This window comes from Canis aureus, chromosome 3 (assembly GCF_053574225.1).
Source record: "Canis aureus isolate CA01 chromosome 3, VMU_Caureus_v.1.0, whole genome shotgun sequence".
Taxonomy (NCBI): Eukaryota; Metazoa; Chordata; class Mammalia; order Carnivora; family Canidae; genus Canis; species Canis aureus.
Window position 1 is genome coordinate 83,704,532 of NC_135613.1, and position 23,288 is coordinate 83,727,819.

Here is a 23,288-nt window from a genome sequence, read left to right on the forward strand (position 1 = left end):
CCACTGAAGAAAACAGATTGACAAAATATTATAGTATCTTATAATCAAAATACTAACTATACAAATACCATATAATACAGCAATTCCATTCCTAGATATTTAACCAAGAGAAATAAAAACATGTTCAACATAAATTCATACATGAATATTCATACCAGTATTTATAATAGCCAAAAAGTAAAAACAACCAAAATGCTTATCACTTGAAGAATGGACAAACAAAATATACAAACCTGGACGCAAAAGACCATATATTATATTACTGCATATATACAAAATGTCCAAAAGAGTCAAAGTCACAGGGGGACAAAAAGTGTATTTGGTGGTCACCAGGGGCTGGGGAGTGGAAGACATGGAAAATTACTACAGGCATACTTCATTGCATTGCTCTTCATTTTATTACACTTCAGAGATACTGCATTTTTTAACAAATGGTAACACTGTGTCGAGGAAGTCTATCAGCACCATTTTTCCAACACCATTTGCTCACTTCATGTCTCTGTTACATTTTAGTAATTCCCAGTATTTCAAACTTTTTCATTGCTATTATATTTGTTATGGTGACCTGTGATCTGTTATCTCTGATTTTATCATTATAATTGTTTTGAGGTTCCACAAACAGTGCCTACATAAGATGTCAAATTTAATAAATGCATTTTTCTGATCCTTCCAACAATTGGCCATTGTGTTCTGACTCCTCCTCCAGTCATTCCCGTCTCTCTCCCTTTCTTCATACCTCCCTTTTCTGAGATAAAACAATACTGAAATTAGGCCAATTAATAACTCTAAAGCAGTCTCTTAAGTGTTCAAGTGAAGAGTCAAATGCCTCTTATTTTATTTTTTAATTTTTTTTAAGAGAAGGAGATAGGGAGGGGCAGAAAGAAAAGGAGAGAGATATTCTTCTTTTTTTTTTAAGATTTTATTTATTTATTCATGAGAGACACAGAGAGGAAGAGACATGCAGAGGGAGAAGCAGGCTCCCTGTAGGGAGTCCAATATGGGACTTGATCCCAGGAATGGGATCAGGCCCTGAGCCAAAGACAGAGGCTCAACTGCTGAGCCACCCAAGCATCCCAGAGAGAGAGATTCTTTTTTTTTTTTTTTTTTTTTTTTTGAGAGAGAGATTCTTAAGCAGGCTCCACACCCAATGCAAATCCCAATGTGGGACTCAATCTCACAACCCTGAGGATCATGTCCTGAGCCGAAATTAAGAGTCACTTAACCAACTGAGCCACCCAAGCACCTCTTTTTCCCCCCAAATATCTACAATTTTGTATCAAAAGATAGAATTTATTAAGTTAGTGAGGAAGTGGGGATCCCTGGGTGGCTCAGTGGTTTAGTGCCTGCCTTTGGCCCAGGGCATGATCCTGGAGTCCTGAGATCGAGTCCCACATCAGGCTCCCTGCATGGTGCCTGCTTCTCCCTCTGCCTATGTCTCTTACCTCTCTCTCTGTCTCTCATGAATAAATAAAATTAAAAAAAAAAAAAGTTAGTGAGGAAGATGTGACAAAAGCCAAAATAAGTCAAAAGCTAGGCCTCTTATGCCAAACAGCCAAGTTGTGAATGCAAAGGAAAAATTCTTGCATTTCCTACTAAAGTGAACACATGGAAGATAAAAAAGCAAAAGAGCCTTATCACTAATCTGGAGAAAATTTTAGTGGTCTGGACAGAAGATCAAGACAGCCACAACATTCCCTTAAAGCCAAAGCCTAATCCAGAACAAAGTCCTGACTCTCTTCAATTCTGTGAAGTCTGAGAGAAATGAGGAAGCTACAGAAGACTTTGAAACTAGCAGAAGCCAATTCATGAAGTTTAAGAAAAGAAGCCATCTCCATAACAGTGCAAGGTGAAGCAGTAAGTGCTGATGCAGAAGCTATAGGAAGTTATCTAGCAGATGTAGCTAGGATAATTAATGAAAGTGGCTACACTAAAAACAGATTTTCAATGTAGACAACACAGCCTTAAATTGGAAGAAGATGCCACCTAGGACTTTTGCAGCTAGAGAGGAGATGTCAGTCCTTGGCTTCAAAGCTTCAAAGGACAGGCTGGCTCTTATTAGGAGCTAACGCAGTTGGTGACTTTAAGTTGAAGCCAATGTTTATTTGCCATTCTGAAAATGCTAAAACCCTTAAGAATTATACTAAATCTAATCTGCCTGTGCTCTATAAATGAAACAACAAAACCTGGAAGACAGCACACCTCTTTACAACATGGTTTACCGAATATTTTAAGCCCATTATTGAGACCTACTATTGAGATTCCTTTCAAAACATTACTGCTCACTGACAATGCATCTGGACTAAAAATTCTAATTAAAATAGTTAAAGAGGAATATTTCATGATAAAAGTGTTACGTAAGCGTGATATAATAAGCAAAATCTATATGCAATAAATAACTTAGCTTCTCAATACATAAAGCAAAACTTAAAAGAACTAAAAAGTAAATAAATCCACAGTTACAGTTTCAGATTTTAACAAATATTTCTCAGTGACTCATAGAATAAGCAGACAAAAAATAAGTATATAGGAGATCTGAACAACCCACCTTTCAACCTGAACTACAACACTAAACCTAACAACTGCAGAATATATATTCTTTTCAACAGCGTATTAAACATTTACCAAGAGACTTTAATCTAGACAATGAAGCAGGTCTCAGCAAATATAAAGAATTTAAACCATAAATGAAGTGTTTTGTAACCAGTACCGAATCATACTAAAAGTCAATTATCTCCCAAATGTATGGAAATTACAAAACACAATTCTGAATTCATGAATCAAATACATGAAATCACAATGAAAATGAGAAAATATTTTTATCTGAATGATAATAAAAATATAACATATTAAAATCTGTGGGATACAACTAAAACAGAGCAAACTTCAGACCTCTAAATGCCAGTTATTGGAAATAAGATAAGTCAAAACCAAATGTTCTAAGCCTCCACTACAAAAATCTAGAAAAAGAATAGCAAATTATTCCAGGAAAGTAGAAAGAAGAAAAAAATTGTTAAATAAAATACAAGTGAAATAAAACACCAACTCTGAAAGATTAATAAAATGGACAATACCTAGCAAGGTTCATCAAGAAAAAAACAGAACACAAAATATAAACAATGAAAAGAGAGTTATCACTAGAAAGTCTACAGACAAAAAGATTCTGAGGACATTACAAACAACTTTATTCCAATACATTTGTGAATTTCATTGAAATGGACAAATTCCCTGAAGAATACAACTTAACAAAACTGAAAAAAGAAACCAAATACTTTTCAATAGTCCTTTGCTATTAAAGAAGCTGAGGCTATACGAAAACTCCAAGTCCATATGGATTCAGTGGGGAATTCTTTCAAACATTCAAGGAATAAATAATAGCAACATTATAACCCTCCAGAGTATAGAAATAAAAGGAAGACCCCTTTTCAACCTGTTCCATGAGGCCAGGACAGTCTTCATAACAAAGCCATTAAAGGCATTAACAGAAAAGAAAATTGTATATCAAAATCATTAACATAGTTACACAACTTCTAAACAAAGAAGTAACAAACCCATTGATTTACAAAAAGGATATACACAGTTTTAGCCCAAAATCCAAACTGTTTTCACATTCTAAAGTCAATCGCTATAACTGACCATATAATTAAAGGAATAAAAAAATTATCTCATTTTAATAGGTACAATACGTATTCACAATTTTTCTAAATATAGATAGTTACATGAAGGTTATAAAAACACACGGAGATAACTTCAAAGTTAATGGTGAAATACTGATGCTTTCCTAATGACAAGCAAGGTCAAATAGGTCGTGAACAAGGTAAGAATATCTTCTATACAACATTTTACTTGATGTCTTAAGTTGTTTTTTTTTTTTAAACAAGAAAAATAAATAAAAGGTATAAAAATTAGAAGGGAAGGGCTCTTGGGTGGCTCAAGTGGTTAAGCATCTGACTTAGTGTCAGCTCGATTCTTGATCTTAGGGTTGGGAGTTTAAGCCTTGCTTTGGGCTCCATGACAGAGCTACTTAAAAATAATTAATTAATATAAAATTTAAAAGGGAAAAGGGATTCTCATCATTTGAAGATGACACAATGTGTTCAGCAATTAGAATAAAATAATTCAGCAAAGTAAGGTCAATGCAAATATCAAATAATTTATATATACTGATATATATTTAATAAAGGGAGAAAAAGAGAAATACAATAGGTATGTAATTTGTACTATTTTCCATATAAAACTACACAGAAGTGAAAAAGAATTATTGCTGCAATTTGCAAGAAATGATCATAAATGTTGAGAAACAGAAGCCAGGCCAAAGTATATGCTAATCTCAATAAATAAGTGTATCAAATCTTCATGTTGAATATCTTAAACAATATTACATGACAATTATAGCTCTATAAAGCTGGAGGGGAAGAGTACATATTTTTAATTTTACTTACATATAATCCAAGGGCAGGCAAAACAAATCTACTGTGACAGAAGCCAGAATAAGGGTTACCTTTGGGACATGTATTGACTAGGAGGGGCAAGTGTTTTGTGGCATGCTAAAGTAATTTATATCTTGATTGGGTTGTGTTTACATGGATATAAACATTTATATAAACTCTTCAAGCTATACATTCATGATTTGTGGATTTTATTATATCCAAGTTATATAAATAAAAAGTTTATTGGTTAAATAGTACACATTGTAAAATATTTGGAAATTATATTATATACATTTTGTGTCATATAACACTGAATCAACTCCATAAAAGCTTAATATCTATTTATTTAATTGATCCTTTTGTTCCATGCTTTTTATTTTTTTTTTTTAATTTTTATTTATTTATGATAGTCACAGAGAGAGAGAGAGGCAGAGACACAGGCAGAGGGAGAAGCAGGCTCCATGCACCGGGAGCCCAACGTGGGATTTGATCCCGGGTCTCCAGGATCACGCCCTGGGCCAAAGGCAGGCGCTAAACTGCTGCGCCACCCAGGGATCCCCCATGCTTTTTAAATTACGGACAAATTTTACCCTTAACATGATTAATTATAGTTTCATATATAACAGAAAAGACAGTGTTTTACTAACCAATAAAACCTAAAGAATCTAATGCTTTATTTACAAGAGCTTTCTGTAAAATGTCAGATTTGTACCTGCATATTTTCAAGCAAAAGGAGGAAAAAAATCACTTTCCACATATTGTGGGAACCAGCCTTACCATCTCCTTCATTTAAAAAGTATTTAACTCTCTGACACATACTTTATCTTTGTATGAATCTTCTTTGTGGCTAATGAAAAATTATACTTGTGTTAAACTTCACAGAGAAATTCAAGTGACACACTGCCTGAGAAGTATTACCTAAGGGACTGCTTACATTCAAGCATATCTTTTTTTTTTTCTTTTTTTTTAAGATTTTGCTTATTTATTCATGAGAGACAGAGAGAGGCAGAGACACAGGCAGAGGGAGAAGTAGGACCCCTGCAGGGAGCCCGATATGGAACTCGACCCCAGATCCTAGGATCACACCCTGAGCAGAAGGCAGACACTCAACTGCTGAGCCACCCTGGTGTCCCGGGTTAGTCTTTTCTTATCGATTTTTAATTCTTTATGTATTAAAGAAATTAGTCCCTCATCTGTAATATGGGTTCCAAGTATTTTCCCATGTTGTCATTTGTCCTTGCTTATTTTTATAATGCAGATGTTTTATATTTTATGTAGCTGAATTTCATAACTCTTTCCCTTATGGGTTTTGTGTTTTAAATTACAGTTCTAAAAGTCTTCTCAACCCCCAATTATTTTTTTAATTTTCCCATGTGTTCTTTTAAAATTTTTATGATTTCATTTAATACACTTATATCTTTGATCATTTTGGAATTTATCCTTGCTATGAGGTAGGCCTTCAATTTTTTCTATTTTTTCTATTTTCCACTGATACATATTGAGTTTTCCCCAAAATACTTACTGAATAGCACACATTACCCCTATTGGTATTTGAGAAGCCATCTTCAGCATACCTGGATCTTCCGTGTTTTTGAGTATATTTTAGACTTTCCATTCTATCACATTATGCCTTCTATTCAGGCATTAGCACTACAAGGTTTTAATTACTTAGACTTCATAGTATAATATCTGGTTCATTAGTCCTTGCTTCTTTTCATCTTCCCAAAGTTCCTTAGCAAAGTTATTTAATTGTCTAGGTTTTTAAAAAGCATTCTTATTATCACATGAATTTATAATAAACTGACATCTGGATGATGTTAAATATTCCCAGTTATGAACAAGGTGTAGTATCTTTTCATTTCTTCCAAATTTCTTTTATGTCCTTCACTAATGCTTGCTATTTTCTTCAAATATGTCTTAGTTCCTTATTAAGCTTATTTCTGGGTATTTTATTTTTGTTGTTCTTAAAATTGGCACCTTTTTGTCTATTACATCTTCTAAGTAGTTACTATCTGATACACTATTATTAGCGCTGTTTTGCAGATAGGAAAATTGAAGCACCATTAACACATCTCAGTCACTCCAGATTTGGCAGACTGTTTGCTCTCAGAAGTTTCCACTTGACATCCTGAAGAAGACACTGAAACAAGCTATTTACATCTCCAGAGACACACGAGACTGGGTTACAGACACCAAGATTCTGTCTCACTGAATGCTCTCTTCAGAAGTTTCCTCTCAAAAGCCCTGGGACAAAGTACTAGTAGACTTCCAATCCAAGACTGCATATACGTTAAGAAAGAGATCTCTAAGTCTCTGAAAAATCTCTGAAAACTAAGTAAAAGAAAATAAATCCTTAAAAGAATGATATGGGTGAAATCAATAGGCCAGAGATCTCGATAAACTCCTGGAGGGACAATAAGCAAGTGGGATCATACTGACTGGTAAGCCAGAGGAGAAAAACAGAGGCTGAAGGAAGCTATACTCCCACTTCTCTCCACAACAAAAGAGGTATTTGCCCCCAAGGAATTAATAAAAACTGGAAAATTACTCTGTAAAGAAATTTAACCATCAATTAGAAGGACTAGGGCTCCTAATGTGGGTATTTGCACCTACAAGAAGCTATATGCATCATGGGACTACTAATGAGAACAGTTAAGGGAAGGAGGCAAAGAAGGACAGATCTCTAGCTTAATAGTTCAAAGCACAAATTCTGTTCAGTCAGAACAAATAGTACATGTACACTGAATGAAGTCACAAAGCTGAAGAACACGGTAACAGAAATGTATTATTTACATGTACCAGTGTATATGCCATATCTAAATATGAAAAAGAACACTTAAAAATTATTTCCCTACTTAGACTGAATTTGGAAGACTAAAGAATAGTTTACTAGTGGCCTAAAGAACAAGTATAAGAAATACATCAAATCAGAAAATAAAAATGTAAAGAGAAACATATCATGAGAAAAGGACAGATTAAGGAGACCTGATATGCAATAAATAGGTTCCACAAGGAGACAATTACTGCAGACAGAAGAGAGGCAACAATTAAATAAATAATAGGTAACGATAAAAAAAAATCTGTCCTAACATGAAGACCTGAATCTAGGGATTGAAAGTCACCGAGCTCCAAGCTGAAGAACTGATGATAAAATACATGTAAACTAAGGATAAAAAGAAAATGTTATAAGCATTCAGACAGAAAGTACAAGTTGCCTATGGAAGAAAAAGGGAAAAGATGGCATGAGCATATGTGAGAAATCAGATTATATTGCTCACAGAACTTATGTCAACAAAGTACTCAAGAAAATATCTACCAGGAAACAAATGAACCAGAAGAGACACGTTAAGATGGAAGATGATAAAAAGGAAACAACAGTAAGGACTAAGCAATGATACATCACTAAATCTGAATGAATGATAGAAAAAATTAAAACATCTTAGTAAAAACCGAGGCTTTCTGGTGGGGTAGGAGCATGGCAAATTTACGAGTATCCAAAGAGGACTGAGGAAAAAAGAGAAGGAAAAGTATTCTGAAGATCTCATCTTAAGAGGAAGGAGAAAAGAAAAGAGAACTTCACATCTGAGTGGAAGAAATTCTTTGATTTTCAAATAATAAAATACATATCTCAACGTAAGCATGGAAAGGGAAGCTAATCATTAACAGTATATAAAAGTATATCAGATGTTCTAAAATTAAATATCTAGAATGGTTTTGCTTGTTCTGATTTTAATCTTGCTAGGCTGTCACTTGATTTTCTTTTTAAAGGGACTATCTTACATTTATAAACAGAGCTTTATAGGTTTCAGGAATTTTCATTTACTACGTATGAACATAGAAATGACTGTTTAAGGGAGTTTAATTTAAATTTAAGTTAAATACAAAGGTTATGGAAAAACTGGTTTTCAAATGTTTAAATAAACAACCTAATGGTCAGGAACTTTCATATAGTATTATACTGTTCTCTAAGGCCCTTCATGAACATCAAAAAACTCACAGATAGATATGAGAAACATTCACCTTGGATTCCATCCCAAAGAGTTTAATTACTGAAATACCAAGAAAGCCTTGTACCAGCATGCCTCATAGGTAAGACAGATTTATTTCACAGATTATAAAGACAGCCTAAAGGCTACACTTCAATACCGCATAAAATTTTCTGAGATTAAGTGATGTTCACATCAGACTTTGCTGATCCCAATTAAATTTATTATCTTTGTGACACCGATAAAAGTGTGTTCAGTGAAAATTATATTTTATGTTGAAAGAATATTTTAAGACCTAACCTGTATTCTAGATAATAAATCCAATGTTACAGAATATCATCTTTGTTTGCACCATACACATCTTTTTTGGTATTATACATAACAGATTATTAAGGCTGAGATGCCTATAAAAAGTCACAGACTATAAAATAGACTTGGGTTGTGATACTGGTATATATGTCATTGGTTAATTGTTAATGCTACCTGTCTACCTTTCCAGGCTCATAAAAACTGACTGGGATGGTGGAGGGGTGCTTGGGTGGCTCAGTTAAGCATTCAAATCTTGATCTCAGCTCAGGTCTTGATCTCAGGGTTGTGAGTTCAAGCTCTCTCTTGGGCTCCACACAGGGCATGAAGCCTACACTTTAACAATTAAAAAAAAAAAAAAACCCTCACTGAGGAATCCCAAAATCAATAATTCACGAAGACAACAAAAGAACAGTCATGTTATTAAAAGCAGGGAGTCATGAAACAGCTTTACAGGCTTCCACAGTAGTTCAGCCAATCAAAATAAAGCATTATAAGATCTACAAGAAAAGCAAGAACCTAGAAGAAATATAATCCCATATTCCAAGCCATTGGTTACTTATTTAGGCTGCTGCAGTATCTTCTCACAGTATCATTTCAAATAAGGCAGAAAATTAATAAAACAACCAACCAACCAATCAAGTACATGAACTATTATTAAGCTTATGTTGCTATATAACAATAAAGACATTGTAAAAAATTAATATATGCTCACTAAGTTATCTAGTTTAATTAAAGTTAGAAGGTTTCTTCTCACTTAAGATCATGTTATTATGATGGAGATATAAGTAAAGGCATCTACAGATTGATTTTAAAAGCACATGATTCTATGGGGCACCTGGGTGGCTCAGCCAGTTGAGCAACAGACTCTTAGTTTTGACTCAGGTCATGATTTCTGGGGTCATGGGAAGGAATACGACTTCGGGTTCTGCACTCATTGCAGACTCTGCTTGAGATTCTCTCTCTCTCCTTCTGCCCCATTCTCTGCTCATGCTCTAAAATAATTAATTAGTTAATTAATTAAACGTGCACAGTTCTAAAGATGTGGTTCAACTATGCACTGTATCATCTCTGTGTTTCAAACAATATGTCATATTTGCCAGGCTATGTATCTGTCTAATATAATATAATATTAGAAAAGATTAACTAGATTATATAATAAACATTTCTAACCTTAAAATGCCAAAGAACCAATACCTTTCATGATTGCGAGTTAGTAATAACTGTTAGGTGTCTAAAAGATCACATTATTGTATGTGCTAGTTCACTTTTATGTTTGTTGTATATATATCACCATTACTCAAAATCCCTTCCTAAGAAAGGAATTTCAGAACTAAGATTTAACAGTTACATATTTCACTAGTCTTTCACTTTCAAATTCATTTACACCTCGGTTCAAAATTTTGCTTTACCATATACTTACAACGTGGTCTATGTGTGCCTGAGTGACAATTTCCTCATCTGGAAAATGGGAAAAATACTACCAACTTTATAGGATTGACAGATAAGTGACAAACTGCACATAACATATTTGGCTTAATACGCTGCATATAACAACTCCAAAATTAAATTTTTCTTTCTTAAAATATTTAAAGCACCTCTCCTTTTCCTCTTCTGTACCATATTCCTCCTGACGGAAGGGCTCTTCTAATGATTCTTAAGGACTCTTCTACTCTAAGGATTATGGCAATCTCTAAATGTTCTAGTCAAAGAACTATTTTAACAGTGATAATGGGTAGGTAATAGCTTTACTCTACAAATGAGAACTCAGAAAATGAGAGATTTGTGAGTCAGTGGTAGACAAGTTTGAACTACTGCGATGAAGGAGATTGGGCAACTTCCCACAGTGCTAGAATGTAAGAAAAAGTATCCTTTCCTCCAGCCAATAAAAATAAATGTTATTCCAAAAGCTAATGGACAAATATGAATGCCCCTCTGTGAGTACTTCTTCCTGAGGCAGATGATAGCTAGAAGCACCACAAACCTACATCGTAGGTAGGTAGGGTATGATTTTCTCAGTCACGGTGTCACAAATGACACAATGCTATTGTGTGCAAATGAAAATTAACTAGAATGTAAACAATAACACAGTTTAATGTGTATTAGCACAGATTTTAAAGAAACACATGAAGAGTTTTCCGTATATTTTCTTAATTACTAAATTGCTTTTATTAAAACACTTCCCATGTGAAACACTGAGTCTACTATTTAGTTCTCCCAAGGTTACAGCTGCAACTGTCCTACCACAACCCTTCACCTTCGACACCCACACACACATTTTTCTGTTAGGCATTTTAGCTGGAACGCCGCTTCGAATGTCATAAAAGCACTCTGCTGCCACATTTCCTCATGTCTTACCGCTGAATAGGGGAGAAACACTACATGAAATATGGCCTTACCCAGATCTCTTTGTTGCACTGACAAAGAAAGATCAAATCTCAAAGGCATATTTGGTGTGGGAGAGCAATGATGATATTCAGATATGAAATATTATAAAAAGGATCAATGCCCTGTGGTGTGTCATGGTTTCCTAAAACAATGCAAACACTAGAGTTCAGTTTCTCAGGATGAAAATGCTATCACATAGTCTTGAAGAAAAAAGAAAGATTTGCTTTCAAATTTAACAGTCAGAAGAAAAACCCAGACAGGCTCCTGTTGCCTAACAAGTAAATCAAGGATGACAGTACCAAATCTATTACAACAACAAAGTCTGGATTATTTCTTCCTTTGACTAATACCCCAAAATAACTTTTATAATTTTAATACCAAGTTAAACAGTTTTAATACCAACAAAATACATGCTTTATTTTTTTCTGTCCATGAGACACTGACCATATTATAAAGAATTTATGGAACATAAAAAAGCATATTTTGGTAGAGAAGTAGCTTACTCACATAGGAAAGGCCATATAAAATCATGGGAAGAATGATAAAGTTGATACAAAAAAAGAACTTCATATGCTAATAGTCCATTTTCATACTTTGAACATTAAACTTTTCTACAAAATTTAAAACACACTTATTCATTTTAAACACTGAGTGGGAAATTTAATGTGAGCTATCAAGACTTCCTTATATTTAATCCTTTCTGCCATTTATCCTTTAGTTTTTTTAAGATTTTATTTATGAGAGAGAGTGTGTGAGGCAGCAGGAGGAGGGGCAGAGGGAGGCTGAGAGAATCTCAAGCTGACTCTGCCCTGTGCACACAAACCAACATGGGGCTCAGTCTCAGAACCCCGAGATCATAAGCTGATCTGAAACCAAGAACTGGACAGTCAACAGACTGAGCCACCCAGGCTCCCCTATCCTAGATATTAAAAATCAAATCTGTGGATAAAGAAATTCTTTAACTTGAGAGAGACTCTTTTCGAACATTAAACATAAAGACAAGATCTGATATAAATTATGGTATGTTCACCTACCCAAGCACTCACAGGTAAAATTATAAAAGATGTTTAATTGCTCACGTGGGTGGCAGTGATAATATAGAGAACAAACTTCTTCATGATTTAATAACTCCAAAAGAATGAATTTGCTAACCTGTTTGGAAAAAAAAAAAAAAAAAAAGCCTTCTAAAGTTTAAAACAGAATAAACCAATGGCACTCACAAAGACCTGTTTCTTCACCCATGCCACCAAACTTCAAGATCTGCTTAATTAGGAGGCATTCCCTAAAAGAAGTTATGAAGTTACAACTAGAAATTCAAAACCAAGAAAGATTCCCAAGAGGGGAAGGGGAGTAAGACATAAGGTCAGGGACAAGAGTAGGGATCAAAGCCATGAAATAATTAATTTGTACTTATGGTCAAAATGTTTCATACACATGAACAAAGCAACAGAAGTATCCATGCACCTGGGCACAGATACATATAAACATTCCAAAAAAGAGGAAGAAAAACCTATTATATTCAAATTCAGATCAAATCTATTGGGTACAAATCAGATACAGGAAGGAGTGGTACTTCATTCATTATGAGTCTCTACTTGAAATTCCTGAAATGCTACTACAAAACCTGTCTAACACCTTCTCTTCCTGGTGTTCTAACAAGTCATTTAAAATGCATTTTATAAGCTCAGGGCATGTTGTGGAATGAAGAGCGCTACGTGCAACTAGAAACCTGTTCTTTTCAGCTCCAAAACGTTCCCCAGAGAAAAAAAAAGATAGTCTCACCAGAGAAGAGATTAAAACTGGAAGGATCAGAAACGGGTGCAGGGGTGGAGAGAGTGGACAGAGGAACAAAAGTGAGAGAGAGAGAAGGGTGAATTCCATAATTACCTGAAGTCATCTTCCCTCTCTCCCTCTTCACTGCCAGTCATCTCGGTTATAACTTCAGAATCCAACCAAAAGACACTATCATCTCCCGAAGTGCTACTCTCACTTTCAGTCTCCATCTTGTATTCAAAAAATTTAATCCTCAAGGCATGAAATAAAGAACACCATCAATGTTCAAGTTGTTCGGCTCTGTTTATGTACACCCAGGTGTGTGGCTGATGCACAGTGATATGTGATCACGCCGGGCCACAGTCTATTACGTACTATTCTAATTACAGTTGGGGTAAAGACAGGAAATCACATAGAGCACACTCACTGCATCCGACGGCTCCACACCTGTGACACCGAGGCCCCTCCCACCGCCTCAGGCTCTGTGACCTACATAATCCAACGCAGAACCCAAATGAAGGTGAGTTTTCACTAATTATTGATCTAATAACTATTTTTCTCCACGCGGGTTTCCAGTTAACAAGTTAAAAACAGTTTCAAAGTACAAGCTTTTCTTATTTTGCTATTTCAAAATGAATTATGAAAGGTAAACCGAAAACCAGAAAGATAACACTATGATGTAGAAGTCTCCTGGGCCAACCACAAAGAGAGGCACAGTTACAGACCTCACAGTTAAGGAGGATCGCAACTCAGAGACATGACAAGCATGCAGCAGGGACCTGCCCAACTTCATGCCTTCTCATATTACACCCATCTTTCCTTCCCCGCAGTAATAACTGCCAGATACACCTTGCTCAGGCATCTAAAATGGGACATAACAGCCAGGCTTGTCCATGGCCTTTTAAAGAAAAATAAATAAATAAATACCAGAAGTTAAAAGACATTGACAATTACACCAAATAAAAGCATGCAACATTTTTAACACACCATTTAAACTGCAGACGCCCATGGCAGCAATAAAATGACTTGCTGGGAAAGGAGTGAAGACTACAGCATCTGTAACACTGACAATAACACAACTGTTATTCAGAAAATAACCACGTTGGTACCAACCACTGATACGTCAGATACTCATCTTTTGGCCCAGCAATTCCCTTTCTAGGAAATTACTGTTTCTTATTTATTTATTTATTTATTTTTATTCATCAGAGACATGGAGAGACAGAGAGGCAGAGACACAGGCAGAGGGAGGAGCAGGCTCCATGCAGGGAGCCCGACGTGGGACTCGATCCTGGGTCTCCAGGATCACGCCCTGGGCCAAAGGCGGCTGAGCCACCCGGGCTGCCCTGGGAAATTACTTTATTTTCACAGGTGGAAATAACAAAGAAACAAATATTCACAGCAGTAAACTTTATAACAACAGAATAGCAAAAACCACCTAACTTGCTCATTAATGGAAAACTGGATAATCAAATTACGGAATCTCCACAGAACGGAATGCAATACATTTGGGTAGAGAAACTCAAGGCAGCCCTACTGGTCAAGACTAAGGCACAGTATCAAGGCAAAGAAAAAAGAGGCAAATGTGGACAACAGTATAGATGACATGTTCCCAAACACATTTTCAAAGAAGAGGAAGGAGAAACACACAGGACTACATGCACAGAAGATGCACAGGACAGTACCAGTGAGAGCTGCTGTCTCCAGGGGGAAAACACGGAACGAGAGGGAGACAGGTTTTCACTGTATCGTGCGTATATCACCCTTGCAAGAATAATAACTAACTTTAACAGTCTTTTATATCCCTCAGCAAAGAATCAGATTTTTAAATGTTAAAATAACAGTATTTAGGTCTGCTTTTTTCTTCTAAACAAATCTAACTCCTTTAATGTGTTTCATGAGTCCAATTCACCTTTCCTTTTAATTCTTTCTTTTGCTCCTTCATTACTGTCATTGATTTGCCTCACTTTCTCAAGCCCTTTCAAACCTGAAAATGTGAACTGTAAGCAGTAGTTTTACAGAGAACGCTAGGACGGTCTAATCAACACAAGCTCACCCAGGACATCTTCGTTTCTAGTCCTAGGATCACTGCAGAACCATACCTCCCCGCCCACCCCACTGCGGTGACAGCCTTCCATCCCACCAACCTGACCTATGCACCAAGGAAGACCTTCCACAGCTCTCACAGTTTTGACTCTGCTATCAGTTCAAAAAAAAAGGTTTCAGCTTCAAAATCAACCTATTTTCTGTTCCCTTCTTCAATAGCTAGTGAAAATGCAGGAGAAACATAAGGTAGTGAATGGCAGAGGGCATGTAAGGAACAAAGCGGAGTCGATCACTGGGGTTGCCAAAAGCTCCATATCCCTGAAGACCACAATTGCTTTCACTCCTTTCCTTGACTGCTTTAAAACCTGATCAGGCTTCACGTCCCCAACCAACTTTTGTGGGGGCACAAGTCTCTGACCTAAACCACAGGCCTCATCATGGACAGTTTACAACCAGTTGGTTCTTTATCTTCTACTGACCAAGCGATAAGAAAGACAAAGGGAAGGGGGAGTTTCTAAGCCCACCGCAGCAAGAGGAAAAGGAATTTTAGCAAGAGTTTAAGAATCTGAAATTAGAATGTTTTCTTTTTTTCAAGAAAAATGTTTTTAAGGTAGCTTATTTTTCTAGCAGCAGTAAAGTAGTAATAACAACAGCAAATATACACTTACTTTCTGTGCCAAGCATTGTGCCACGGGCCTTACAAAATAATTCTAATTAATTAGGTAATCCTCACAGGTAGGAGCTATTTTAATCCTCACATTACAGGTGAAGAAATTGAAGTTTAGCATAATAATCTGTCAGGGTTACTCAGTTTATAAGTCTGCATTTAAAATACTTTTTAAAAATCTGCCTAAAAATCTAACCACCATATGAAGTATTTCTATGGAGAAAATACGTGGCTTTCAATTTCAACTACATTAGCTCATTAGCTTGGCCTGCTCTGATCTCTTAATTCTGTTGTATGCTGGCGACCTGCATTCATTTCTATACAGCATCCCCCACACATCTGGGTTGACTACAAAAAAAAGGTACACATAAGTGATCACAAAACAAAACAGCAGCAGGGCAGGAACCGAGAACCCGGGTCCTGATACTCCCATTTCATGCTCCTTTACCAACATTTTAACTTAGAATTGTTTTATCAATTCTGTTCAAAACAGCCCGTGGCACATAGCCAAAAGGTCAATCAAGATCTCCTGAACTAGGCAACAAGCTTTATCCACAGAATGCTTCACAATTATGATTCTAAACACAGATATACCAAAAATTGTGTATTCTCAATGTGAGTAACATGTCTAGGTGTAATTAATGTATGTGTGTGTGCATGTGTATAACTATTAGAAAGAAAAGTTAAGCATGAATCCTCCTAAAATATTTGCAACTGAAGACTTTCTTCCAATGTAAAAAGCACAAAATATAATGTACAAATGTCATCCATCATTAATCATTTTTATACTATATATTCATTCTAAATTCCAGATTACTTGTATCTTTAACTTGTTTTCCTAACCAAGTGGCCTGGTTGGCTCAGTCAGTTGAACAGCCAACTCGATATCAGCTCAGTTCATGATCTCAGGATCTCAGAGTCATGGGATCAAGCCCCAAGCCGGACTCCATGATCAGAGCGGGGTCTACTTGAGATCCTCTCTTGCCCTCAGCCTCGGCCCCTCCCCCTACTTGTGCACTCTCTCTCTAAATAAGTAATAAATAATATCTTTAAATTTTTTCAATTGTTTTTCTAACCAGTTGTAGGTGGTTTGTAGGTATGTTACACTGCAATAACTAACTTCAAAAGAATAACTATTTTCTTACTATACAATACTCTTGTGTTCTGAATCATCATACACAGACATCTAGATGAGTTTACAAATCTATCGAAAGGGCAAACAATTATGTATACTTTATTTTGTTAAAATTTATTTAAGTTAAATAAATATATTTGTTTATTTATGAATAAATTTCATTAAAATATCTACAGTACACAATTTAACATGCCCCTCTATAGGTCGCTTTAAAAATAACAGAAAAATCTGTTTGACTAGAAAATGGAACCTATCATGTTAGAATAGATTTTGCCTCTTTAGAAATATATATTTCAAGAGGGATCTAACTCTGAACAACTCTTCAAAAATGCTAAACTTCAAAAAAGGGATATCTTAATAATACATCACTTCTATCACAATAATGTATGTATTTAAAAAAATATATTGTATTCCATAAAGCTGTCTTATGAAACTGGAAAAAAATTTCCATAGAAATGGGAATATTTTGAAATCAGACATTGGTTCAAATTTCAACTATGTCATTTATAGATAGTGCAGCTTGAGGTAAGTAACTTAAAGTGAGTCTCAGTTTGGTAATCTCTAAAAGAGGAATAATAATAACCTTGTAAAGTTAATGTGTGGATAAGAAATAATGCATGTAATGAAACCATCATATTGCGCAGTAAAGATAAGATCCTCTCTAAAGGACAGACATCATGTTCATCATCACTGACACCATGGAATGCTTTTATTGTTGTAATTGTACAAAAACTGAGAAGATATTTCATCTTAAATACTTGGCTTTCTTTAGTTTTATCACTTAGCAATTTTTACCATATTTGAAGGAGAGTAGTAATCTAATAAATGAAAGGAAGTAAATCTCAAATAAGAAATAATTTTCTACTTATTTGAGTCCCTTTCATAAATGTAAAGAATGGAAAATCAAAAACTGAAAGTTCAAATACTCCTCTCATTACATTAATATAAGGATTACAAAGTACATATAAAACTAGATCATAAGACAATTCAGCATGACATTTCCAATCTCTCTAATAAGTGAATTTAAGTGGAAATTTAGCAAGTATATGCATAAGCTCTCAATATTTAACTAAAATCATCTATTGTTTTTAAATTCTGTATCCTTAGCCAACCAAAGATTAAAAGCATACTAGCTGGTATTCAAGTTTAAAAATAATCTGCAGTATTTATCATAATGTAGAATACTGCCTTCAACAAATATATAATCTCAGGCTATGTTTTCACTGTATCAGTAACTACCATCAGTTGTTACACATTCTAGAATCTTCATCTCATGTAAATACTGACTGAAGAAAAATACTATGACAGTCTACCTAATCAGACTTCCTCGACACAAATTTTAACCATAGTGATATAGTCTGTTTGGTATCATTAACTGTAAACAAAAAAAAAAAAAATTAGAAACTATATAGAGCAGATACCATTATTATAAGAAAATATATATATATACACACATATAAAGACTTGGAGATCATATAACAAAAATACTCTGGGTAATTTTTACTTTTTTCTTTAATTTATCTACAATGTTTTTAAGCAGAGAGCCTGCTTCCCCCTCTGCCTGTGTTTCCACCTCTCTCTGTGTCTCTCTCATGAATGAATGAATGAATGAATGAATGAATACATACATACAAACATACATACATACTCAAGAGCTCAAGGTGCTCTTGCACTAGGGAAAAAGAACATGATATCAGCATTAAAATATTCTTTCAAATGGAATTAGAGACTGCAGAGAACGATTCATACATCTACCAAGCCATGGGCACACATTACAGGCAAGTTGTCTTAACGTGAGCATTCCATTAGGAGACTCAGTAAAAACAAAACAAAAACACCAACTTCACCATAATCTAGAGATCTCAACAAATCCTCACTGGTCTGAGACACTACTCACAACAGTGTTTCAATCTACAGATAAAATAACCAAAACTATACAGTGTTAACAAATAAAGGTTAACTCTGAAACAAGTTCTAATTCTTCTAGCAATGAATTTAAGGCCACTAAAATACAACATCTACATGTAATGGTTAAATGAAAACACTGCTAAAAAGTAATAAAAGCATAGTGTTTGAAAATTAAGAATTATGCTGCAACTGATTTGGTAAAGGCCTTATAAAGACAATTAAAACTCAGTATTCTGGGCAGCCCGGGTAGCTCAGCGGTTTAGCGCCGCCTTCAGCCCAGGGCCTGATCCTGGAGACCCAGGATTAAGTCCCATGTCAGGCTCCCTGCATGGAGCCTGCTTCTCCCTCTGCCTGTGTCTCTGCCTCTCTCTCTCTCTCTCTCTCTCTCTCTCTCTCTCTCTGTCTCTCATGAATAAATAAATAAATAAAATCTTTAAAAATAAAAATAAAATAAAACTCGTTATTCTTTAATATAACACTGAATTAAATAAATTATTTCCTGAGCTAGAATTGTGATTGAATATGTCATCATCAGTGAGCTACAGAACCAAAAGGTTTCCATTACAAGTTTAGGGCCTTAGAAAACTATGATCTTGGCAAAAAACTGAAATCTATGTATAGTACTTCTGGTAATTCCTGTAACTGGATCACCTCCTGTTAACGATATTTCAAAGAAAAATGCTAAATGTAAACTTAAGAAGTAACAATCAGGGGAGAAAGCAAAATGATTCAATGATTTTTTTTTTCCCCATTATCCATTGTTACAGAAATTTCTTCTGGTAAATTTAATCAATTACTAAAATAATAATAGTAATAGTAATAATGTAAATCTTTTGGTGAGTAAACTATAATACAGAAGTAAAAAGAAGTTAATATACGTAGATTTGTGGTACCTGGATGGCTCAGTGGTTGAGCGTCTGCCTTTGGCTCAGGTCATGATCCCATGGTCCAGGGATGGAGTCCCACATCGGGCTCCCAGCAGGGAACCTACTTCTCCCTCTGCCTATGTCTCTGCTTCTCTCTCTGTGTCTCTCATGAATAAATAAATAAAATCATTTTTAAAATAAAATAAAATAATAAAAGGTACACAGATTTATATTTAAGTTTGAATGACACATTAATTAGGGATTATCTGCCTATTTCTTCTGATTTGGCTAGAACCAGACATTAATATTACTATCTGTGGTGCTTTTCATGTGATGTTTTCATGTGATGTTTTCAAAAGATGTAGTAAATGCAAAGTATATTTTATAATATATCAAAAAGTACTTCAAAATAATAATACTGTTTCTGAAGTGTCAATTCAGAATCTTCAGATTCTATGCCCTTGTGGTAAGATAAGCATGTTCTGGAGGGCCTGGGTGGCTCAGTCAGTTGGGCATCTGCCTTCGGCTCAAGTCATGATACTGGAGTCCTGGGATTGAGCCTCACGTCAGGCTCCCCACTCAGCAGGGAGTCTGCTTCTCCCTCTGCCCCTGCTTGTGCATTCTCTATCACTCACTCTCTCTCAAATAAATCAATAAAACCTTTTTTTTAAAAAAAAGATAAGTATGTTTAGAAACTGAACTTATTATTTACTGATTTGTAATTTATTAAACTACTATTTTACTATTTATAAGTAGTATTCAAGTTAAATATACAAAGCAATTTGAAAACAGCAGTGCTAAGTATCCATGGTTTTCATTTAGGAAATAATGTTGATTTTTTTTTTAATTTAATAAAGTTAAGATCATTCAAATTCCTCTGTGCCAATTATTACCTACGTGAACTCAGGCAATTGAGATCTCTTAAATTCAATTTCTTCATCTGATCAGAATAACCTTGCCCAATTATACTGTAATTGAAGTGATCAGATGAAACAAGAGATATACACTATCTATGTACCACAACATTTGTAAATAGTAAGTGCTAAAAAAAAAAAAAAACACACAGAAGACATAATAAAAGAAAGACATTTCATGAATCTATGTTTTGGATCTACTAAAAAATGTTAAACTTCTTTAGAAGAATAAAAATTCTCATGAGATAAGGACTCTTTTGTAAATTACTAAAATACCATTATCTCGCCTAAAGTAATCAGCCAATAATCCCTTAATATCATAAATACATAGTCAATGCATCAGGCTTTCTAATTGTCAGGAACCTTTTTTTTTTAAACAAATGGTTTGTTTCAATCACAAAGTTCACACATGGTGGTATTACAGTTAATAGTTACAGTTAATAATCCTCCTTCATTTTTGTCACATATTTGTTGAAGAAATCAAATCCTGCATATTCTCTAACACTCAGGATTTTGCTGACTAATATGCCAAGAGTCTGGTCCTACAGACTCCTCAAGCTATCATATTTCCATTTAACAGGCTTTCTTTTAAAAATATATATATTTTAAAAAAAATAATAAAATAAAAAAAATAAAAAAAAAAATAAAAATATATATATTTTATTTCTTTACTTGAGAGAGAGAGAGAGCGTGTGCGAGCATGCATACAAACAGGGGAGGAAGGAAGGGAGAGGGAGAAACAGATTCCTCCCTGAGCAGGGAGCCGGGGGGGGGGGGGGGGGGGGGGGGGGGGGGGCTCTCGATCCCAGGCCCCTAAGATCAAGACCTGAGCCAAAGGCGGAGCCCTAAGTAACTGAGCCACCCAGATGCCCCTACCTGTACTAATTCTTAAAAGCTATATGGAATGCTTTGGTATTTTCTGACTCATCTACCAGCCTTCTAAAATAAATATTAATCAAATGAACAAATAAGCAAAGTGGTAAAATATCAGTAAATACAAAGCAAAAGTAACCAAAAGGCCATAGATAATATATTCTTCCAATGACTTAAACGGGTATTATTGGGGCAGCTATTCAAGGCAACACATGTTAAGAGGTTTCAAGTGTTGTTTTGACTTCTAACCTAAACGGGTTCTTGCATCCTCTACTGCCACCTATGACATCTATATGTCCTCCTACATGATCTAAGTTCACTGGCAATACCTGCACATATCTGAGCAATCTATGACTAATACTAAAACTCTACCCAGTATGTTTGCCACTGGTCAGTCCCTATTATTTTAGAATGGCAACATAAAAGCTGTATGAACTATGGAATATCCTTAAAAGAGGGGACAGAAACATTATCATGGCTCCTATTTGGACAGGAATTAGAAACAACTGATATCCTGGAACAAACTACCACCTAGATGAATAAAGTTGAAATATAGAACTACCCCAATACCTAGTACAGTAAATTTAATTCACTAACTCTTAAACATCTGAAATTAAATCATTAGTAGGAATCAAGAGGTCAAAGATTAATCTATATAACAGGTTGCATATCTTAGAAATTCCCCATACCAATTCCCATACAATGTGTAAGAGAAATAAACAATAAACATCTTCATGAGCTTGGAAATCCAACAGAGTTTGCCAAGAACTAGACCATTTCCTCTCCATCTACCCCGAGAAAAGTTATTATTTGACCAGTGTATCAGAATCTACAAGCCAAAGAATAGTTAAAACAAAAAAAGATTCTATAATTATCGACTATATTCACAAACTAACAAGAAGTTCTTAGGTGAACAAATGGAAAAGACAATTCATCATGGTTTGTCTGCCAGCATCAACCAACCAACCAATGATTAGCATCCGCTCTGTCATTTTTCAAATATAAAATACAAAACAGATAACAGCACAATAAAAACATCACCTAAGACTAGTATAAGCAGTTTACTATTTTTAAAGCATTCTGACATATTTCAAAGCAAATGACAAAGAGAAAGTAAGCCAAGGGAAGAGTGGGAATTTGGGGGAACTGAACGTTTAAAAGAAAAAGCACTGAGAGTTGAATTCACTATAATTTTCCTAAACTACACAAATATTAAAGAACAATAAAAAACAGGTAAACACATTCCATGAAATGAGTAGACAACAAGAAAATATGGTCACAGTATTGTTTTCTAAGGGAAAAATTAAGGATCTTCCTTCAAGTGTGGCTTGAAACAAATTTTCAATCCTTTTTACTATCCCCAAACAGTTCAAAAATATGCACACATTCATTAATAAAACTGACTCATTACCTATTTAGAGATTTATTTTGATTAACAACAATTTAAAAGCAAATTATCTTTGAGAGTGTCAAGCTTGTTGAGCATTCAAACCGTAAGTTGAAAATTATTTTAATTAGAACTTAATTTTACTAAATTGGCAACACAAAAGAAGTTAAACAAGGATGGGGAGGAAGGAAGACCTAGATGAAAGACAGGAGTCCCTGGTCAGCTAAGGGAAAATATGAGGGTAAAAGTAGGAGGACAAAAAGTAAACACGTAACTCCTTAAAAATTCACAGCTGAGGGGATCCCTGGGTGGCTCGGCGGTTTGGCGCCTGCCTTTGGCCCGGGGCGTTGTCCTGGAGTCCCGGGATCGAGTCCTGCATCGGGCTTCCGGCATGGAGCCTGCTTCTCCCTCTGCCTGTGTCTCTGCCTTTCTCTCTATCATGAATAAATAAATAAATAAATCTTTTTTTAAAAAATTCACAGATGAGGGGCATCTGGGTGGCTCAGTTTATTAAGCATCTACCTTAGATTCAGGTCATGACCCCAGGGTCCTGAGATCAAGCCCCACTCCTTACTCAGTGGGGAGTCTGCTTCTCCCTCTCCCTCTGCCCCT

The 23,288-nt window shown here is 35.2% G+C and overlaps 1 protein-coding gene across 6 annotated transcripts in view; it reads right to left on the reverse strand.

The window, feature by feature from the left end:
* The window catches only part of ARHGAP32 (Rho GTPase activating protein 32), a 291,479-nt gene that overhangs the window by 180,900 nt on the left and 87,291 nt on the right, over window positions 1-23,288 (reverse strand). For 2 of the 6 annotated variants that reach the window (XM_077894161.1, XM_077894160.1), the window contains exon 1: window positions 12,995-13,125. The exons of the other annotated variants lie outside the window; for them this stretch is intronic. In XM_077894161.1, coding sequence (XP_077750287.1) covers window positions 12,995-13,110 — 116 coding nt within the window. In that variant the 5' untranslated portion in view covers window positions 13,111-13,125. Of the gene's footprint in view, window positions 1-12,994; window positions 13,126-23,288 lie in introns of those variants that run through there. 6 annotated transcript variants of the gene reach the window in all.